The sequence below is a fragment of the Callospermophilus lateralis genome, chromosome 14 (genome assembly GCF_048772815.1).
Source record: "Callospermophilus lateralis isolate mCalLat2 chromosome 14, mCalLat2.hap1, whole genome shotgun sequence".
Taxonomy (NCBI): domain Eukaryota; kingdom Metazoa; phylum Chordata; class Mammalia; order Rodentia; family Sciuridae; genus Callospermophilus; species Callospermophilus lateralis.
The window spans coordinates 52,103,289-52,126,132 of NC_135318.1; the positions used below are offsets into that span (position 1 = coordinate 52,103,289).

Genomic DNA, 22,844 nt, shown 5'->3' on the forward strand with positions numbered 1-22,844 from the left:
CAGAGAGCACCAATCCTGGCAGAATCTCTGTTGAGAAGACCCTGGGCTAAGGGGAACGAACGGTCCTGTGCTAGGCAAATGGGTAGAGGGCTTGCCTAGCACATGGGAAACCCATTCCCGGCAACCCCTCCACCCCCACAAAAAAGAAAAAAAATCATCAAAAGAACTGCAAACACGAATCTCCCATCTTTTAACTGTTTATTGTATAATATAAAACTACAAAAGTAAGACTGCTCATTTCCATGTACATTTAATCTGTCCAATTGTTTAGATTACAGCCCGAACCTACATTGAACACAGCCCTCTGGGTTCCGATGTGACGTCTGTAATATTGCATAGAAAAGGCACAGCTCTCAGGTCTGTGGGGAAAGGTCACACCTCCTTTTTGACAAAAAAAAAAAAAAAAAAAAAGCCTTCCTCAAAACCCATGCACCAAACATTCACTATGTACATCTTTTTCGAAATCTTGGTTGTTTGTACATGTGGACTGCACTTCTCTTCCAAACTTATTATCCCCAAAAGAAGTCCAAAATTTTTTTATTGGCTTTGTCTGCAATAGCATTTGATCCTGGCTAATTTTCAAGAACCATTTAGACTCATTCTTGGAAGCATTGAGAACAATTGTACAATTGTACATAAAGCAGGACAGGAACACCTTGCTGCCCCCCACCGCGTGTGGGGCAATTACAGGAGTTAACCATTTACAGTCAGGACAGGTTAAATATGCTCTTTTCAATCTTTTCAGAAAGCGGTATAAAGGTCCAATTTGTAACAGCAAAGTTTTGAAATTAAGACAATTCAGAGAGAGTAGAATAACAATCGCCGCACAGTCTTTTTTTTTTTTTTTTTTTTACATCTGTCACTTAAGAAGGCTTCCCCTGCGGTATTCATAATTCATTTGTTTACCGCAAAGGTGGTTAATAAATTTAAGCTTTAAAAATGATCCGTAAGTTGATACTTTGGCTCTTTGGAGCTTATTTAGTTAAGAAATTTTCCTTGATTGACCTCAGGGTGGTTGGGGGCACTCCAAGGGGCTATGGCGATAAAAAGTTCAATTGATAAAGACACTCAGGGGTGGTAGGAGGCTCTGGCCATTTCTCACCCTTTGGTATGAATGTGGGTGCCCGTGTGGTTGCCCCTTTCTGTCATCAAGAGAAAGTGCTACTAAGAAAACTTTAAAAAATATCAACCCTTTGATGCTTGATTTTCTTAAAAATTTGGAGGTATTAAAACATTCCTCATCCATACCTTTTGCATATTTCAAATAGACCCATATTAGCAGAGACAGTAAAAGTGGATGTGGACTGTGTATCTGATGAGAAGACCCATGGGGGTCTGGCTTGGACCCCCTTTTAATACAGATTTACATTCCTACAAGAGAATACATTCCTACCATACATTCTGCACATTACCATCCAGATGTTGTTAGAGCTCCACAGTAAAATAAATATATTTACACAGAAAAAAAAAAGGAATAAATAACTTATGGGAAAAAAAATCACTTCAAATTCAAAGCTCTTATGATTCTGCTCTCATCTTGTCACTTCATTGCACATCACTGTCAATAACTGTCCTCTCCCAGCCCCAGCCCCACCCAGCCCATCTTTCTCATAAAAGGTACCTCAAGTTGCCTGCCTGGCTCTGGATGCCACTCATAAAGGGGAAGGAACTGCTGCCAAGAGGCATTTGGAAGCACATCCTGCACTGGAATTGAGATGTGGAGATCCCACTCCGGCTCCTACTCCTCTCTGTTGGGACATGGCTTGGTAAAAATAGGACACAAAGACACTTCGAACTCTTGAAGGCTTCACTCTTTCTGAAAATGGGCCATTGGTTTCCCATGAACATCTCTGTTAGACCGTGAGCATCAAGAGTTTATGGCAAGGGTTTCAGAGTTAAAAAGCACTTGCCTGCTGTCGCTGGGGGTTTTTGTTTTGATTTTGAAGCCCAGCCTTACAAATACACCAGAGTCAGAGAACCAAGTTTGGGCAGCGCTTCTCTGTGCTTATTTGAACTGTTGCCCAACATATGGGATTTGTTTAAACACACGGTTTGGTAATCCAACGAAAGTACAGTTGTTCTAAGATACTGTAAATCAGTTTTTAACAATGGCAAATCAACTGCTTTACCCTGTTATTGTTCAGAATAATCAACACTATTGTGTGTGTGTATGTATGTAGATGTGTGCAGCACGTGGCCAGTTTGCAGGGTCCTCCAGTTGTACAATGCATGCAGCCTGGGCAGGCCCCTCTCCTTACAAGAAAGGGAAGCTCGGTGACACTGGAAGCATCGATAACAACTCTAATCTTAATTATATGGTCCCTGGTCCTATATCAAAGGAAATGACACATGTGCAGCAGTAAGAGGTGTTCGTGTGGAGGTTGCTTGTAGGAGAATGAGTTGCAATTTGATCAGTTTCTCATTGCTCTACTGAATTGATAATCAGCCTTTAAAGACACATTCGAGTGGGAGAAAAAAGCAAATTAGAATGCAGAAAAGATTTAATCGTATCATACCCGAATCTCTTGCTTAGATGAGCAGGTCCTTCATCACAAACGTATTTGCTTTGCCATGTGCATTATAAAAATAAAACTATCTATGGCTTGATTAAAGTGCCATTTTCTCAAGTTGACTTTTTTAATTGGCCAGAGAGACCCAATTTTATCCATGGCAAGAAGTGAGCAGAATTGGTGACTGAATATTGACAAATGACCAACAACAGACGACAACAACAATAACAACAAAACAAAATCCCATAATTTAAAAATTTTTAAATAAATATAAAAGTTATTCCTAAAGAAGCCACCTGCATGACAATATAGGTTGTAACCTGCACTCAACAGCTAAAGTACCATTGGAAGAAAGAGAAAACTGAAACAGAAAGGCCACAAACAATCTCGGCAACAAGCATGATACATTGCAAATGTTTTAAAATTAAATGTACACCACTAGGAATAAAAAGCTACTTCTTAAGGGTCTCCTGGGGGTGGGGGGCATAGGGGAGGAGGGGGAACCATGCATAGAAATTCCTGTCTGTGTATTTGGGTGAAACAGCCTTGTAAAGTGTGGTTAAATTAGCAGTTGATTTAAGAAAGCAACGAGACCAGATGCCGTGATGCGAGGTGAGGAACTCCAGCTTCAAGAGTCGCGGATGTTGGAGGAAGAGTCGCGGATGTTGGAGGAAGAGTGCATCCCGGCCAGCCGAGGCGAGGCGAGGCGAGGCAAGCGAGCCGAGCTCACTGTGGTGATCATGAGGATGCCATTTCCAGCTCTTAGCAACAGAGGGAACAAAAGCTCTAGGGAAGGGACGCTGGAAAAGACAATTTAGCAACATGATGGATGCCTTCTAGAAAGAATTTCTTCTTTATGAGCCCTGAGCATTGCAATAGGGCTCAGCTCCAGGAAGAGGTTGGTTGCTTTTCATAAAATTTTGTTTGTATGTAAAATTTCTGGTTCATCATAAAAATTACGCCAAAAAGGGAAAGATTTGGGTTTTCATTAAAAAAATAAAAATTAAAAACAATTAAAAGCGAAAACTTGGCATAAATACACTCTTAAGTAAGATGATAGCCGTCCCCCCACAGAGGAAGCTAAGGAGAACCATCACTCCAACCCCGAGTTCCATGGCCACCTCCCGCCAATTGCTTAATGCAAGTTTGATGAGCAGATGCGGCTCTGGCTTTGGAAGTCACAGTACTGGCGGGTGTTTGTGCCAGAGGGATGGTGCTTGTGAAATTTGGGTGTGATATCACCTGGCCCTTTCTTAAAGCGCTGTGTGTATGTGTACGTGTGTGTGTGTGTGTCTCTGTTTGCATTTGGGGACATCAACTGCAGATTGATTTGATCCAATTTTCTCTTGCACCATACACATATAAAACATTACAACTCTATAAAAGTACAAGTGCAACTTGTACATCTGAAGTTTGCAGGAACTATGTGAGCAAATCCTATCAAAATAGCTATCTCATATGTATAAACAGCATTTGTTTTTAGAAAAACAATATCATAAACTGCAGAATCTGTACAAAAATATAAAATAAATTTGGGCAGCAGTTTTCTAAACAGCCATGTAAATGCAACACTTACGAGGAGTACTTAATGCCTCTAAAAAGGCTGATTTGCCGGGTCAACCTATACAGGGCGAAAATGCCAGGAAAGGTACTGAGATTATCTAAATAATATATATATATATATTTTTTCTTTTTTACCTCTTGCATTAAAACTTATAGAAAAAATAGACAAATATGCACATGCAATTTACAGCTTTTCCAACTTAATCCTTGTGCTTCACTCGAACTGTTTGTTTGTCATTCAACATTAGCAACATTGTCTTCAAATGGACTCTTTCCTATACCAGGGTAGTAGGTCTCTGAGGAACCACTCAAAAAAAGCATATTAAAAGTGGTCATACTTGGATGAAGGCACTCCAACTCTGCTCAAAGCAAAAACTAGTGTGATCCTTTTGTAAAATTTTCTTTTTTTCTCTGAAAAAGGCAGGCAAGGGTGCATGCACAGTGCGGAGAATTGTCAGGGTTGTGGGGAGACGCTCGCAGTGTCTGGGCGGGCATGGCGGTGGGGTCAGGTCGCGCAGTCTCCGGGTCTTAGGACCCAACGAGCACCTCCATGATGTGGTCCAGTTCTGTGAGGTCCATTTTGAAAGGCTGACTCGGGGTGACGGGCTGACTGCTATAAGGAGCCAGAGTCTTGAGGAGGTCATCGGCCGACACAGGGGCCATTTTTGAGGCTGCCCCCGACGCAGATGTGCAGGGGTCAAAATCATACATGGACGTGTCAATGTCAGCAAACAGGATGTCGTCCAGGGTCAAGTCTGTCAGGAAACCCGTGGACGTTGTTATTTCAAAATTCCCAGGCAGAGAGTCCATCAGTTTTGAGTCATCCGTGCGGCCCTCCTGGGGCCCCTCGGGTTTCTGGATGCTGGACTCACTGGAGGTCCCTTTCAAGCTGTCAGTCGCTGCCACGGTGGCCTCTGTGGAGGTAGATGTGGGACAGAGCTCCTCGATCTCGTCCAAGGCAGAGGAGAAGCTGTCCTTCTCCGGCGGGAGGGCTGGAGGGGAGAGTCTGGTAGGAGCTGCGGGCTGCACAGCCTGCGAAGTGCAAAAAGTGTCATCGTCGTCCTCCAGCAGGGAGGCCGGGGTGAGGCAGGCCTCCAGGGGTGTAGTGCTTCCGAGGTCGCAGGGAAGGGCGGGAGGGGGTGCAAGGTGGCTGAAGGCAGGCGGGGCCTCTCGGTAGCTGTCGCTCAGGGAGTCGCTGGGCTGGGAGGAGGGGGTGAACCCGGGCCTCAGGCTGCCTTCCTGCTTGAGTTCCTCCTGGATCCGCCTCAACATGTTGTTAATTAAAACGGTCTTTTGCAAGCTGGGCTCTGTCAGGGGCCTGTGGTTATAGAGTTTCATAAGGGAAATGTTGAAGATAGTCTGGCGCTGTAAGGTGTAAGACACCTTGGATGGACCGTCGGAGGGAGACACGATTTTGCCTTCCAGCCCATCTTCATGCTCATCAAACTTCCGTTTTCCTCCTTTACCCAACATATATCTGCAAAGGAGAAAGGCAGGAAATGGCATGAATCACACAAAGGCTAATCTCCACCATTAAAAAAAAAAAAAAAGGTTCTGACTTAGACGTCAGAATTTGGACTTTAGTTTCTTGCCTGGGTGATTTAGAAGAGCAGATAGATTAATTGAGGGAAGACCTTTCAGAAAGAGAGAAAATTGGGAAATCTACCCTCATATGCCTGCAGAGCAGTTTTTAACACTAGGTAGTCTGGCGAATGTATTTCTTGAGAAATGTGTACGACACAGACAAGTTAGGAGTTACCATGGAAACTGTGATTTTTGACTTTCTCAGCTCATGTGCTTGCGTTCGCATGCCTAACATTATCATGCAGGTTCAATTTCCTTCCCCAAATGGATTTATTTTTAAAGCTCAAGAAAACACTTACAACACTATGACCTAAACAGATATAGGTGTCATAAATTATAGCTTCAACGCATCTTGAACGATTAAAAAAAAAAAAAAAGTTAGAGAAGGAGGAAGGTGTACAATTTTGGTAGAACTGTGTGTGCTTTCAAAATGCCTTTTCCTTCCTCATTATGCATCAGAGCCTTCCTGCCTGTTGGGTGACATGTGGTGAAACACTTGGCCTGTGTTAAATGACCACAGAGACGGAGCGGCCGCTGCTTTACACTCTAGAATCAAGTGGAGAATCCAAGTTTCTCCTTGGCTCAGTTTCACTGCACAAGGTCATGTCTGAATGCAACTGCATTAATTTTAAAGTAATCTGCTCTGATTATAGGTACTGCTGTTTGGATACTTGAGACATTTCATAAGGAAATACCTACTGTGATTCTACAGATACATATGTACTTCAAATGAACAAGGTCCCGTGTTAGGCCTTGCAATTTGATAATGGGTTGAATTTTAAAACTCCTTGCTGAGTCCTGGCCTTCAGTTGGTTGTTGCCTTCTACACAGTGACCCTTCCAACTCTGTGGTTACGCTGTCATTACCTCTTTTCACACCCTCCACCATCAGAGAACCATCTCAAATCCAGCAGCCTGTGCCTCAGATCTCACTTCCAACCATTCAATCAAGAAAGTCATCCCTCTGTTGTCCGGACCCAGATGCCTGGTCTAACTAAGCCAGACCCTGGCATGTTCCTTCTCTTGGTGCATGGCACTCACACCTGGACCCTATGAATCCTTTCTGAACATGACATCTGTGAGCGTCATATCCAGGCAACTATTTTGTAGGTACCTAGTTTTTCTTCTATTCGTTACTTACCTTTTACTGAATTACTTCAGCTGGCTGAAGTTGCCTAGTTCTAGCTCACTCCACCTCTACGCTGTCTCAGGCACTCTGCCAGGCCCTGCGTGGAGCCCCATGAGAGCAAAGGCTGGTCTCCAAGAGGCTTTCTCCTCCTACGACTCATCAGCATCTTGAATTCCAAGTCTCATCCTAAAGGAATAAGGCTAATGGGATACTGACACTTCACAAAACTTCTTTCCAATACTTGCTTAAAAGATGGCCATGCTGTCCCCTGAGGCACACATACAGGAGACGGTGCCTGGCACACAATCCCAAGTGTGGTGACTGACTTCCAATGCCCCAGTCACCAGGAGATAACGACAACTGCAACCTATCAACATCAGTATCGGCTTGAGATCTGTTAATGCTTACAAAGAATGTGAAGGTACTTGTACAAAAGATTTCCCCTCATTCTGTAAGCATTAACAAAATGGCTGTCAATCACTAGGACCAAAAAGACCAAAGATCCATCCTGTAATTAACTGTTCTCTGAGACAAGGAAGGTGCAATAGTAAGAACTGGCTTATCTAACACTTCATATGACAGAGTTCCTATCATTCAGTGTTAAAAGTCTCATTTGTGTATCTGCTTTGCATAGGCCATTTCCTATCTAAAGTATCTGTGCTCATTTAAATTTGAGGGTGAATCAGAGTGGAGGTGGTTTCATTTCACTTTGCACAACAGTTTCTACTTTATACATCAGAACTGTTACCAGGTTGGGGATATAGCTTAGTGGTAGAGTGCCTGCCTAGCATATATGGGGCCCTGGATTCGATCCCCCGGACTGCAAAAATTAAAAAAAAAAGAAAAGTGTTATCAGACATCTGAGTTTTGAAACACATAGTTGTATTCACAATTATACTATTTGTGTATTTGTATACCCTTACAATTTGAACATTTAAATACTTGCTTAAAAACAACAACAACAACAACAACACCTCACTTTTGCCAAATAGCTTCTGGGTGCATTTAATTCACACATAAAGTTACTATCGGATCCATGTTACATTATAATGTTATCAAGCCAGTACACTTAAATATATATGTAAGTACATAAATACACACATGCACCATCTAAAACAGTGTTTGTCAAAGTGTGGCCCACAGATGGGACCCATACGAACTGTCATCAGTTTGCAATGAGGTAAGTGGAGATATAGTTTTATTTATAAACTTTTACAGTAAACTTAACAAAGTAATTGTATGTTTGCACATCTAATTTTAAAACAGGAGCTTTTACCTTTTACATCTTTCTGTTTTTACTTCACTTTTCAAGTAGTTATTTTTATTATGTTTTACTAAAGTCCATGAAGGATTGAGAGGAAAAAGCAAGATGGTCCATCACCACAGAAAAGTCTGGAGAAGCACTGTCCTCAAATGTAAACCCAAATAAAACTAAAAACAAATTAGTAAACAGAATGCCACTTTAAATTTTTATCAGTTTTGGAGGAAAGGCGGGTATAAACTTTTCTTTACCCATCAATGTAGAACTATTTAAAGACTTTTTACCATAATAAACAACAGTACTTTTTCAATAATGCATTTTCCTAGAAATAATTACTGAACTTACTGCACTCGAATATTTAAGAAGCAAACAGGCCACTCAATACTTAAAGATCTGAGGTGGCACTCTCAGAGAGATTCCCGTTGGTTTCCAGTAGGGAAAATCCAGCTGATCAGAGCCCTGTGACAATCCTAATGATTTAGGAGAAGCCTGAAAAGACATCTGTGATACTGCCTGAACCAGGAGGGTGGAGGGCCCTGGTTAGCAACACTTGGTGAGCAGGAACAGATACACAAATTGAAGCCCGGGTGCTCTTGGAATGTGTAAATGAGGACCCCTGATAAGAGTGTGTCTCTGAGCAGGTCTGTCTTCATTTCTCTGCTGTGTGGAGAGGCAGGGCCGGCTTCACACACCCACTAAAATTGCAAAATGCACACCATCCTGATTTTTAATCCTAATTCTAAATCCTTAAGAAAGGAATACAAATGCAATACGATCAAAATCTATTCCACATTTTTATTTAAAAAGAAAGCTGTCCCTAGGTTTGCTTCAGACGCCACAGCAACATTCCAATTAGCTTGGTCAGGAGCGGCCTCCAACTCCTGAAGGGGAAGGGCAGTGAGAACTCCCCTTCTCAGGACTCTGTAACCACCACCTCCTTAAGCAGGGCACAGTTTAAAGAAGAAAAGACAAGACATGCCCTCAAGAACCAGAGGGCAGGAAGCCAGACGCGTGGGCCCCTCCAGGCCTCTCTGGGCCTGGCTCAGGCTGGCCATGGCCAGGGTCGCCAGTTCCTCAGAAGCCTCTTTCTCCTCAGGCTTTCTGAGAAAATAACAATAGTTCTTTAAGCGCAGTTGGAGAGGCACGTGACCTTTCAAAAGGCCTCACTAGGCAGCAGCTTGCAGATGCAGCAGTAGCAGGAGCTCATTAAGGGCTTCCAGGGAACACTGCGGAAGGGGGCTCCCCTCGGCTGGCTGTGCAGTTCATGGGCCTGGAGTTCACCGGGAGGACCGGCTGGTGACTTGCTTGCTTCCAGGCCACCCCAGGGATCTGTCACCCACTCTATCTCCTCTCCTTCTGCTTGTGAAGACCAAAGTCCAAACCCTGTGTCTTCTACCCAGTTTTTCAGACAAAGCCCCCAAAGACCCAGAGCTTTTGGGGTGGGGCAGAGATCCCTCCATATGGAGAAATCAGGCAAGTGCTCCCTCCCTCTTCTGCTACCCAAAGGGGACTCAAAACTAAGCCCAGCCACTTTTTTATTGAATTTTCACTGATTCTTACTACCAGGTTGGAGATGTGGAACACCCTCCCCTCCCCAGGGAACTTGTTAGAAACAAATTCTTAACTTTTCTGTATTTTTACAGATTTTTTGTGGTGCTGGGAAAGGAACCCCAGACCTGGCACATGCTACGCTTAAGTGCTCTCTCTACCACTGGGCTACACCCGCCGCTCCATCTGTATTTTTTAAAACAAACTTTAGCATATACTGCAGCAAACTAAATTTAAAAGATAAGGAACAAAACTCACTAGTAGCAAAATAAATGAAAACTCCCAGGAAGATTAGTTTTGAATAGAACTCTCTGTACACCAGGCCTGGCCTTCAATGGAGCAGCCTTTCATTAGGAAGGACCCTACCCTCAAAAGCTCCAGACTGCTGGGGCACAAGCTAAAAAGTAACAAATGTCACTAGGAGTTTCCCCGGGCAGACAAAGGGCCAGAGGACCAGGAGACGGTTTGACCTGGCTGTTCTTCCTTCTGCAATTCCAGATTCTGAGCGGCTCCCCCAGGAGGGAATTAGCAATTACCATGGACTGGAGCCAACAAGGGAGACCTCTGGAAACAGGCTTTGTGGCCCCCTGTTTGAAGTTTGTATTTAAGGTGAGCTTCTCTCTTCATGTTTGCCTCCCACCTCCACAGTGAGCCCCATGAAGGCACAGACAGTCCCTGAAACACAAAAGATGCCCCCTTGGTGGCTGAATAAATGAACGGTAAGTAGAAAGAATGAGAAAAAATACAAGGGAAGATGGTGTAGAACAGAGCCAGGTATGTGTCCCTAACTACATGGACTAGAGGGCGGGAGAAAGGGGAGAGCGGCTCAGCTTTACAGGGGACCTGGTCACAAGGAGGGGTCTGAGGTGCACAGGGTGGGCAGGAAAGCTGAAGCTGGGAAGCCTTCCTGTGAGAGCCCCTCATTGGAGCTTCCATTTTCAAACTTGGGCACGCATCAGCCTCCCCAGCCTCCCCCAGGGGCCCGTGAAACCCAGACTCTTGGCCCAGGGATCTGCCTTGCCAACAAGTGTCCAGGTGACGGGAGAATTCCGAGAACCACTGCTTCCTCTTTTCCCCATCAGGCCACTTACGTTTAAGTCTGAGAACATCTTTTCTCAGTTAATCTCGATTCCAGAGGTCTTCCCTATTTGTGACTAAGCAAGAGGGCAAAAAGGAATGAACAGTCTCTTTGTGATGGCAACGGACGGCTCACACATGCGTACACATTTTTTTTTTTTTTTTTTTTTTTAAGAGACAGGGCCTTGCTATGTTGCCCAGGCTGTTCTCAAACTCCTGGGCCCAAATGATCCTCTAGCCCCCTGAGTAGTTGGAACCACAGGAATGTACCACTGTGCCTGGCCTGACACCTGATATTTTAAAAAATACTACATGCACAATTAAGATGTTTTAAGTTTAATCTGAATGACAAAGTTCGGCTTCTCAGAGTGAAATATCAGATCCTGCTGGTTATGAGGTCTAGATGACACTGGCTATGATCTTAAAGTGAATGCAGTGAGGCCCAAGGTCCAAAAAAGGAGCTGGAACAGTACCTATGTTTATGCTTAATTGTTTAAATTATTTATTTTTGTGACAATGGGAATTGAATCTAGGGTGCTCTATCATGGAGCTACATCCCCAGCTTTTTTTTTTTTTTTAATATATTTAGTGGTAGATGAACATAATACTTTTTTTTTATGTGGTGCCGAGGATCAAACCCAGTGCCTCACAAGTGCTAGGCAAGCGCTCTACGACTGAGCTACAACCCCAGCCCCCCAGCTCTTTTTATTTTGAGACAGGATCTTGCTAAGTTGCCCAACTTGGCCTCCAACTGGCAATCCTTCTTACTCAGCCTCCTGAGTAGCTGGAATTACATTTGTGCATCACCCCATAAGGCTAGTACCTAAAAATAAAATTTGTGAAATATTACCTTTTAAGACATTCAGAAAAAATATGCAAACATAAAATGAATCAAAAAAGTTATATTTAAACCATTTTTTTCAATTATTTAAAATCTGTTTCTTAAAATTTTTATTTATTTTTTGGTAATAGGGATTGAACCCAGGGACACTTAACCACTGAGCCACATCCCCAGCCTTTTTTATTTTTTATTTTGAGACAGGGTCTTACTAGGTTGCCTACAGCCTCGATAAATTGCTGAGGCTAGATTTGAACCTGTGGCTCTTATGCCTCAGCTTCCTAGGCCGCTGGGATTACAAGTATGCACCACCACAACCGGCATCATCATCATCATTATACTTAATGGCACTGAGGGTTGAACCCAGGAATACTCTACAACTGAGCTAAGTCTTCAGCCCTTCTTTAAAATTTGAGACAGGGTCTCACCAGGTTGCTGAGGCTGATCTTAGAACTTGAGATCCTCCTCACTCAGCCTCCTGAGTAGCTGGGACTACAAGCATGCATTACCACAGATGACTTAAAACTTTTTTTTTTTTTTTTAAATCACTGTCCTTTAATAACCCTTTAGGGTTATTAAACTATAAAAATAAAATAAATGTTATGATTTTTAAGGAATGAATATGAAATCTACATTTTCAAATCACCACTCCTGTCATCCCAACCTCACCACCAAAACCTACTGCTTTCACGTGCAGGCTCACTGAGTCTGTGGCCCCAGGGCTTCCTAGTGGCCCAGGGAAAGGCTATACTGTGGAGGTCCTCCTCAGCCCCCAGGAGGATTTGTTTCTGACTGTGCCAGTCAAGAATGATGCAAAGGTCTGTATTATATGTTCACTCCGTTCATCCCCCAAAATCAGCGATCAGATAACTCAGTCACCGCTCCACACAGAAAGAAAAGCCTCCTTAGCTAATAGACTTTTTTTACTTTGTATCCAGAGAAGAGAATGAATGCTATCTAAGATCTTTAAGAGGGGGGTAAAAAACTGACAGCTGAGTCCCAATTTCTGAAGTGGAGCAATGACTGGAGGAGGTGTGACTGATGCCTGACCAAAATGGAGTCAGAGAGAGTGGAGGCCCCTGGTCCTTCATGGAGAGAAGGCTCTGAGCTCAACATCACCCTCACCTGGAAGAGGGGTGCTTACTAACACCCAGGTAGGGATGGTTTGTACCAGGCCTAGTAGGTTGGTCCCTTATGTGCATTTTCAAGAACTTGATTCAATTCCTTTTGGACTAGTAACTAAGAGCAGCTATAAATTCAGCATTTTCCCTTTTCAGGAGTGTAGGAAGCTGCACGTTATTTCAAAAGTCAGTTACAAGGCAAAACTGATCTACGGCATCTACGGTTTCTAGTGGTGCATGTGGCTTCTGGGGAGCTGGTCATATTTCATGTCATCCCCCTAACCTCCTTAGCACACGGTCCAATATGACTCCTGGGGTGACGATCAGTTGCGGGAGAGCCTGGCAGCCACCAATGCTGAAGATAAAAACCATAAAACCCATAAAAACGAGGCCTCGACCCCAACGTCCACGCGGATCTGCCTCTTCTGAGGAAAACAACCAAAGAGGAGTGACAAGCACCTGGCAAGGCCAGAGCAGCTGCTTCCTCGTGACATCCTGTGCCCCCAAAGCCCAGGCCCTGTAAGTGGAGACACGTCCTTTCAGTTTCTTTTGGGGTAGTGGAAGAAAGGAATGGCCCTGGCAAAACTGTGTCTGTGACAGACTTCTGGGCCAAAGCAAGGTCGGTGGTGGGTAGGCTGGGAATTGCCTGGGGACAACTTCTGACAACACAGAATAGCCTCTCCTTTCTCCTCACTTTCCTGCTTGCCTTCAGATGAGCTTGGGATCCTGCTTTGGAGGCGTCCCTGACAGAAGGCCACCTCCCACCAGCAACCCGGAGCCTCCCCATAGTCCACTGTCCTACTGTGTCTCGGGACAGGAGGGAGAAGCCGGAGCCTCCTTGACACTTGGACAGGGGCAGGGTCATTCGCTGAGGCAAGTTTCCCACTCAGAATACTCCACCTTGAAAAGCTAAGGGCTAAGGAACCTGAAGACGGCTAAGCTTTTAACACCCTCCCTGCTCCAAGTAACAGCAAAACCCGGCCAGCACCAAAAGACCACTTTGAAAAGGACACGGTGGTTGGGGATGCTGGCGGGATCAGAAGTGGAAGCCCAAGAGAAGAAACAGAAGGCCTCAGCAGGGCCTCCCAGTATCCTGGCACTGCAGCTGGGCAGTGGTGACTGTGACCCCCCCAATGAGGGGGGGAGGGGTGACAGGTGTGGGGGATGGTATTCCCCACCCTCAAGCTAGACTTCAGACCCCAAAGTGACAGCCACAGAGACAAAATTCCAGTGGGGAGAGCGCCTCGCCCCTTATACAGATGGGGCGGGGCTGGTGACAGAAACCCTAAGAGCTGCCTGGATCAGGAAACTTTTTTTCTTTTTCCTTAAACCAAAGCCCTTCCAGGATTTCGGAGGTCCCTGCAGTAACATCCATGCTAATTGGTAAGTAAGACAAAGCCTCCCCTAACAAATCAGCAATGTAATTATAAAGCCAGTGACTAGATCAAGCCAGTTACCCCAGCTCAGGGAGACTGTAACCTGACACGGCAGATGATGGCGCCTCCCACTGCAGCCGCGGCTCCCACCAGCCTGCCTGGAATCAGGGACACCAGCACAAGCCTCCTGGCCTTCCTGCAGTGGCCTGAAGTCCACAGAAAAGCTGAGTTCGGCCAGGAGGCCAATCTCAAGTAAACGTAAGAAACAGGTCTCATCATGTGGGGTTGTTTTCTAATGTCCACATTTTAACAAATTCTAGTGTTCCCTCTATTTATATGTCTCCATTAAATTGAGGACAATTTCTAATGCTCATACTTTGTCAAATATGATCTTTCCTCTTGGAAAAAAGAAGTCTTAAAATATTAACTAACTCTAATTGCGTTTAGTAAACTGTCAAATTCTGGAAGGGAATATTTCAAGAAACATTCTTTAGAATAAATTATGTCCTTGTTGGTAAACATTTGGAAAGAAAAATAGGCTTTTTAGAACCTAAATGTCAAGTAGTATAAAATGTTTCTGATATCCTGTCTTAATGCTTTTCATCTCGCTGGAATTTTAGATTTCAATCCCATTTCTAATGAGGCCAAGGACACCCGTCACCTTCCAAGGACAATGGAAGTGCTAAGAATTCCTTTATTTTACCTAAGGAGTGTGGCTAAAAGCAGGGAACACTTAATTCAAATGAAAAGTTGAGTGGAATTAGGCAGTGTCTGAATTTAGTTTAATAAAAACATATTCAACATGATCTGATGCCTGAAATTGGCTTTAAAGTACTCAAAAACAACTGGCCATGAAGATGAAACAAGATCAACAAAAAGTGGATAACTGTTGAAGCAGGTGACAAGTACGAGGTGGTGTATTGGACTCTTTTACTTTTGAGTATGTTTGGAATTTTCCATAATAAAAAGTTAAAAAGCACAACACATCAATACATACTTTTAAAATTCTACAAATAAAAAAATCAAATAAGTACAAAAAATTATTTACACCCTCAATGAGAACTATTATATTAACTTGCGAGGTGTTTTTGCACAGAAGAAAGCTGCTAACGCTCTATGTAAACAAGCCAGCCCAGTACAAGCAGGAACACCAGTAAACTCTGAAAGGCAGCGTCACATTCAGCCACACGGGGGCGCAGCAGAGCAACAAGGCACCCCTGAAGTCGGCTTCTCCACTGCAATTTCTGTCTACAGAGCTCTCAAAGTCTACACATTTCAAGAACCAGTCCCAAATTCAGGTATCCACAGGGCGATGTTAAGCAAGCTGGGAGCCTTGCCAAGCCCAACTAAATTATATTATGCTATGGTTCAAGCTCTGGAAACACTGTACAGGAAAGGTTGTTGCCTGAATATAAGTAACAACGATGTTTCTAAAGCCATGGTTAAGATCCCTGGAGGATTCCTGAAGTGAGAACAAACACACAAAAACAAACACACAAAAACAAACACAAATGCAAGCCACGGGGTGTGGACTTAGAGAAGCCAACAGTTCAACTGTCCAGTGGGGTTCTAATGTGGACTCTTAACCACACACGGAATCTCATAAGTTCAGCACCAAGAATTTTACTAGTATAGAAGTCTTCAATAATCCTATTGCTTCTTAATAACAGTAAATTACCTCCACACTGAGCAGATTCTGCTTCAGGCAGTTATTTGGGAAAACCTTTCATAAAGGACATTGGGGAGGAGCTATTTGACTGTAAAATGCAATGCAGTTAACTTAAAGGAGATAATGAAGCAATTGACTGTGTAACTACTTGATTTACTGTGTAACCACTTGATAGAATTCTTTCTATTCAAATTACAAGTTCAGGTTATATGATGTGTATGTATCACAACAGATGAACTAGTTATCAGTTTTTCCATTTGAAAATTGGTAACTATGAATTACAATTATTTACATTAATAAGCTACTTCATGGTAATTTGGTGTCAGGAGTACCTACATCTTTACAATTCTGAATCAGAGTCTCATTAAGGGAAGGAATCCTCAGATTTGACCCCCCCCCCCCATAGGACTGTCTGCCCATAAAGAGAGAGCCAGGATCACCCAGCAACCCCCACCCATTCCCATGCATAATGAAAATATTTTTTTCTCCTGTATTTATAATTGCATGGATGGGATTCTGGTTTCAACTCTCCTGTAGCATCTTTTCCCCAAAGATACCTTGTTTTTCTCTTCACACAAGAGACCCTTAATATAACAATGTCAGGGGAAAATAAAGAAGGCATAGGGTAGACACCAAAGGCTTTGCCAAAAGTGACATTTTTTGTTTCTTAAAGAGGGTCACCAAATATATAATACAGTCAATACTACAACAGGTAAATGTAAGTTTTAGAACAATTCTGTAGGGGAAAAAATTGTATCTTAGTTAAATCCAGGTTTTGCCACTGAAGAAAAACCATGCATGTAACCCCAGGAAGCACTTTTTGCTTAAAAGTTAAAGATTAAAAACTAATCATGCTTTCTGATTTGAATAGCGTATTACTATGAAAGATCTTTTAAAATATTCTTCACATATACAGCATAGATTTCACCTTTTAACTCCCACGTGTGGTCTACAGAAGAAAACCAGAGAAATGGTTTCTTCTTTACCTACTGAGTAAGGTGAACCACTGTATTGTATGGCTTAAATCTGGGTTCCTTAAAAGAAAGATATCACATTTCTACAACATGACATACGAGTACAAAAATTTAAAGTACAGGATCATAGAAATATGCTCCAGAGATATGTAAAAGGGAGAAAATAACTTCTATTATGCAAATACCTGTTCCATGTAGGTAACCTACATCTTTGGAATGTTTATTTTGGTTGCCTTTAAGAATTAGGTAGGCTGATGAGGTTTTATTAAAGACAATTTAAATTTTATATCATATACTTGAAAAATTCACATAGTAGAAAAAGGCAATGAGGAATAAAACTAAACTTCAGTGCAGTAAATGATACTTTGTATTTTTTTTTTTTTTTTTTTAATAACTACTTCTGGGCTCTTCTGAGATAAAATGTATTTCTTTCCAGGGACTTCTGTGTATTGATAATGAGTGACTCACTGAACTTTAAACAAAGTCATTTAGCTATATACAAGCAAAATAATCAGAGTAACACACTAAATGTAATAAATATTTATTTCTAAGGAAAATAGTTCTTAATACTTCAACTTTAATTTCTTCCAAGGACCTTTAAGGAAAGCCTTCCTCTAACCTCCCCAGCTAGTCTCCCCTAACATTCTATTTGTCCTTCCTCTTTGGAAGCTTTAGCAGAAGCAGGGGCTACCTGAAGAATCATGTTTTGATTTTGTAAACCAACTACTGTCAGACAGCTAAGAATCACTACCAGGTGAAATCAATCTTATTTTATATTTTTGATATGGTAAAACTATTTTTTAAAATCAGCGTTTTAAAGATCTAAATGGTCTATTCAGATAGAACATTACCAGATTCCTAACAACTAGAGAGGCTAAGCAAAAATCCTTAGGCTGCAGACCACAGTGCCTAAAGTCCTCTGGCAGGTGGCTCTTCCATGATACCATGCAAGATACAAAAAGACACAGACACAGAGGCGCCCCCCCTCAACAAAGGGAAGAAATCTGAAAAGCAAATCTGTATCATCTACCAGGGAATGGGACAAGTACTCACTGAAGATCAGTTTGAAACAGTTGCTGCCTCACTATCTCATTCCAGTGGCTAGAATTGTATGCAAACCTGTTCTGGTGCAGAGATGACCTTGGGACTTTCAGATTCCCTGGGTCTAACTTGGGCAATGCTTCTCAACACAAGGGTGGGGTACTCCAGCAGGCCTGCTCCAAGCCCCAGGAGCAGCGGCATGGCCTGAAATGATAAGCAGTCAGCCAGAGGAGAGGAGAGCAAAGGGCTAAAGGTTGATCTGCAGCAAGGGACTTTTGATTATTGAATTTGTCTGACCATAGCACAGTCAAGTGTGCTTTTTCCTTTTGTTCAGTGAGTTGACACAATCCACTATAACCATGAGTGTGCGTGTGTGTGTATTATCTATATATTGTTTTATATAAATATTATATGTATGGCTGGGGTTGTGGCTTAGTGGTAGAGCACTTGCTTAGCACATGTGAGGCACTGGGTTCGATTCTAAGCACCACATACAAATAAATAAAATAAAGGTCCATCAACAACTAAAAAATACTTTTTAAAAATTATATGTATACGTAATGTATGTGTATATATATGTGTGTGTATGTATGTGTGTGTATACACACACACACACATAGACACACTTATATAGTGCTAGAGCTAGAATCCCTTCATCTTCACTATTCTATGTGAAACTCCTTAGAAGAATAAAAATGCTTAGTCTAGATCTAGTCTAGTCTTCCTTTCAGTTAACCACCTATGAAAGTTTTTAAATCGAAAAAAAAAATCTTATAATTAACTAGTAATCCTCAAAGCTACAGGTTTTTGCAAAGTGACCAAAAGATAGTAATGCAGACGTGAGTTAGTTTTAAGAACTTAAGTTTGCTGCTACCCAGAGTTACTAGAGAAACAAAGCTGCCTTTGGGCACCTCAAACTAGTCAGACCTGCTGTAGCAGTTGCACAGCGCAGCTGATCTGTCCTCCGCCCCCTCCCTTCAGCCCCCCACCCCCACGCATCCACACAGCTCAGTCCACTCTCCATAGCCAGGCACACTCAACCCTAATTCTGCTGTCCCCCTGGGGAGGCAGGGCCAGGTCCACCAGACAGCAAGCAAGTGGAAGAGGAAGCCAGGAGACTTCATTCAGTTCTGAAAACTGCAATGGGGGCAGAATAGAGCTTAGGTGATCCTGGGTTTCTACCATAGATCAATCCAACTGCGGCACTTGCTTCAGTGAATCCTGGCAGGTATTTCCAATTAAGTTCAGATGAAAGAGGATCCTGAGAGGAGTGAGTCTTTCCAGTTTTAGGACCCCTCAGACCACAAAGACAGCCAAATTTTCAAAAGGGAGCTTGCATTGTCTGTATGTGGTACTTGTTGAAATTACAAGTTTGTATCTGTGCTGTCCTATTAGACATCATGCATTTTAAAAGACATTGTGCTGTCTTTATTTTGAAATTTTAATTTGTATGTATTGCCAAGAAAATTTTTAGACAGTCAAGTATGTTTTTGTTTGTCTCATGATCTTTGGGGGTGGGGGGGACAACCAAACAAAGCATCTATTTATTGCTCAGAATAGGAATGTCCTCTTATTGGGCTGACATATGCCATTCACAGATTCATACAAAGAATGAACTGCCACGCAGTGCTAATGGAGAAAGACACAGCTCCACACAATGAGTGATGGACGCTCCAGGGGACAGTTCTGTTCATAAGGGTTTCCCAGCATCTGCACACAGGGCAGAAGTTTGCCTTTAACACCAAATGCACTGGCCATTTAATACAACAATTAGAGAAGAGGGGAAAAAAAAAAAATAAGGCATGCCCACTTTGGTCACTCATTGTCTCCTTCAAAAATATTAACACTAAATTAAGGGGCCAGGGACATAGTTCTGTGGTATAGCATTTGCCTAACATTCTTGAGACCCTGGGTTCAATTCCCAGCACTGCAAAAACAAACAAACAACAACAACAACAACAAAAAAAACAAGTTATACTTAAACATACTTCTTAAACACAAGTCAGCCTGTAGGTTTCTATTAATTGTTTAGTGAGTAGGTAGAAAATATATTATTTGCACATACGCAGTGGCCAAAAGCATTTTTAGATTTTCATGTTCTGCTAGTCAGAATTAATTAATGGAAAGACCTATTAGGGCTGGTATTACCCTTACGGTGAGGCCATTTTTCACTTAAACTGGAGCTTGCCCTCTGGTGCCTTCAGCATACACCTGATCTTTGGACTCAGTAATCAGAGACACAGACACCTTTCTCTCTTTTTTTTTCTCTCTCTCTCTCACCAAGAAACTACTGCAGCTAGAGCTATTTTCTACTTAATATGACAGAGAGCAAATATGAAACTTCTGTAGCCATACAGTTTTAAAAATTCTGCAAGAGAATTAAAAGTTCACCCTCCTAAATACTGCATCCATTTTTATTTGCATGTAATACTAACAAAGTGGTCTGGATTCTGCTGATATAAATGGAATATAAAGTTCATACTTTTATCGGTGTTCTTTAACAAGAAACAAGCCACAGCAAAAGAAATATCTAAACATTTACTGCAACTTTTACCTTTCTTGGTTAACTAAAGGGTAAAATATTTTGAGGGATGGCTTGTAGGGTGTAACATTTACTGACTGTGGACTGTTTAAAATAATGGCTATCAGTCACCACATAAATTGGAGTGAATTTTTAAAAATTGAAATCTATGCTATTTTACTATGCTTATTATTAATAATTTAGTGTGTAACAACTGACAAATTTATATTTCAGCTCTTCAATTAAATTTAAAAAGTTTTAATGAGATACAATACAGCAGATAGGAGTGTAAAGATTTTCTAAATCTGAGTTAATATCCTTCTTAGTTCTTTAATGGAAACAACCCTGAGCAGCTGTCACCTAAAAGGCTGACACTGGCCTGACAATAAAACTGTTCCCTAGGACACCTCCTGTGGTATATTTGGTTGGCATTATAAAATGTGAGCCTCTCCCCTACCTGCTCAAGTGAAGGAATAGCAAGCACCCCGTATTAAGGGCAGGGGTAGGGAGCATCCAATCCGTTTTGTAAGTTTTCTCACTTCAGAGCAAAATGGTTATACATATTTTAATTAGGAGGAGGGGAAAGAAGTAAAATTATTTAAGAGGATTAGTAACTTGGTGAACAACACAATTTTACATTAACACATTAAAACCTCTAAGTCAGTGAAGCTAAAGGAAATCTAAACATTTGTCTCTATATCTCTTTTTAAATTGAAATTGATAAAATGAACAGGAAAGGAGGGACCCAGGGACAAGCTATTCTTACTTATGCCAGAAGCTAGGATCTGAGGATGGGTATTTTCATCCTCCCAGCACACTCAAATCAGAATAGACTGCTATAAAAAGGGGGAGGAATGGGAGCTGCTAGGGTGAGACAAGCCTTCTGGTGAGCTGAGCAACTATGCCCATCAGCAAAACAACTGAGGGCTCTCAGGTGGATGGCCCTCCCAGGCTGGAGTGGACCCAAAAGCCCTATTACAAAAAGCAACTTAAAACACTTAGGGCCTCAGTAATCCTACTGGTGACTACAACTTCTAGGCTCTTTACAAACATTACAAACATTTCTTAACACGTATTGGGAAATCAAAAAGCATATCTCCTGAATAAGGCTTGAAAACATTCACTCAGTTCCTTAAGGCTGACTGGGGCTGCCCAATTTGATTCAAATAAAAACCGCTGAAGTCGGAGGCTGGATGTCTCACCCTATTGACTGTCCTTCCCCATTCTGTGCCTTACTTTCTGCCTCCTGAAACCACCCAGCTTGCAAGCAAAAAGTTATTCTAAGAAAACTACATCGGATCTTTTCGTGAAACTTAAAAACTCAGCTCTCATCTGAATCGATTACCACCAGCTCTGCTGAAAGTAAGAGAATTTATGGCCAAGGAGAAAAATAAGAACAATTCAGGATTTTCTCTCGATGCAATAGCCCTCTGACGGCACCCCTCTCTTAATGGTACAAAGTCTAGGGCTTGGGACAGCTGGCTCCCCTCAGCCCCCCTCCCTCTCCGTCATAGGCGGTTACCACGAAGATGACTTGTAGATTTCTAATTTAAAAACCAACCAGACGATAAGTTTGCTATACATTCGGATCCAAAATCAATTCATTTGGACAAGGACGAAGAGAGGGTGGAAAGGATGTTTTAATATAAAAACACTGGGAAACTCACAAAAACACACTATATCAAGTTGGTTGCAAACCCGGCCACGGAACTCCAAAGTGAAGCAGCCTCCGCGCCAGCAATCTGAGCCTTAAAAAAAAGTCTCGCACGTTCACAACAACACAACCGTCACAACACGCACACACATCCCAGCTGTAAAAGGCGACAGCTCCAGGCTCCCTCCTCCCCACCGCTCGGCTCTCACCAGCTCCCGACCCCCTCCTGACCCCGGCCGGTGACTGCCCGGCCCCTGCCCTTCCCCCCGCAGATCTGCTCGCGGACGCGGGGGTCGCGGCCCTAGCCCCGGGGGTCCGAGGGTGCGAGGCCGGGCGGTAGAGGGAGGGAGCGCTCCAGCTCGTACCTGCTTCAGTCCCGGGTCCCTCTCGCCGAGGCGCCCGGCCCCCTCCTCCCCCCTCCCGGCCCTGGCGGACTCCCAACACCGCCCCCCACCCACCCGAGAGCCCAGCGCACCCGAGGATCCCCTCCAACCCGGCGCGGGGAGAACTTACCACATGCAGCTCCACCTGGGAACTAACGCATCAGGAGGGGTTTCCGCCCACTCCTCAAGCTATTCCCTCTCCATGCGGAGTACCCCGCCGCGGGGGCCCGAGGGTGGCGCGGGGGAAACGGGCAGGAGGCGAGACCGAAGCTAAGACTCCGGCGTCCTCTGCCTGAGCGCCCGGAGCATTATACAATGGTGGAGGCAGCGGCAGCAGGCAGCGAGGAGGAAGCGGGAGGCGGGCGGAGGGGGCGCCCGGCCGAGCGAGCGGCAGCTCGTGCTCCAGCACTCGCCGTGCAGGAGTGACGTGCGGCCAGCGAGCCTCCCGCGAGCTCCGGGCCCCGGGCTCCGCAGGCCCCGCCCCGCCGCCGCCCGGCCCCGCCCCCGGCCCTCGCCCCGCCCCACCCTCCCCTGGCGGTCCCGGGAGGCGCGATAAATGCGGAGCCCGGCCGCGGCAGCCGGAGCAGCAGGAAGGG

At 43.5% G+C, this 22,844-nt stretch overlaps 1 protein-coding gene across 2 annotated transcripts in view; it reads right to left on the reverse strand.

Annotated features, from left to right (window-relative positions):
• Positions 1–183: 183 nt before the first annotated feature.
• The window catches only part of Sertad2 (SERTA domain containing 2), a 111,026-nt gene continuing 88,365 nt past the window's right edge, over positions 184–22,844 (reverse strand). Inside the window, exons 1-2 of one of the 2 annotated variants that reach the window (XM_076833427.2) lie at positions 22,379–22,654; positions 184–5,550 (exon numbers count right to left, since the gene is read on the reverse strand). In XM_076833427.2, coding sequence (XP_076689542.1) covers positions 4,602–5,546 — 945 coding nt within the window. In that variant the 5' untranslated portion in view covers positions 5,547–5,550; positions 22,379–22,654 and the 3' untranslated portion in view covers positions 184–4,601. Of the gene's footprint in view, positions 5,551–22,378; positions 22,655–22,844 lie in introns of those variants that run through there. The other variant, XM_076833426.2, reaches the window with a different exon arrangement.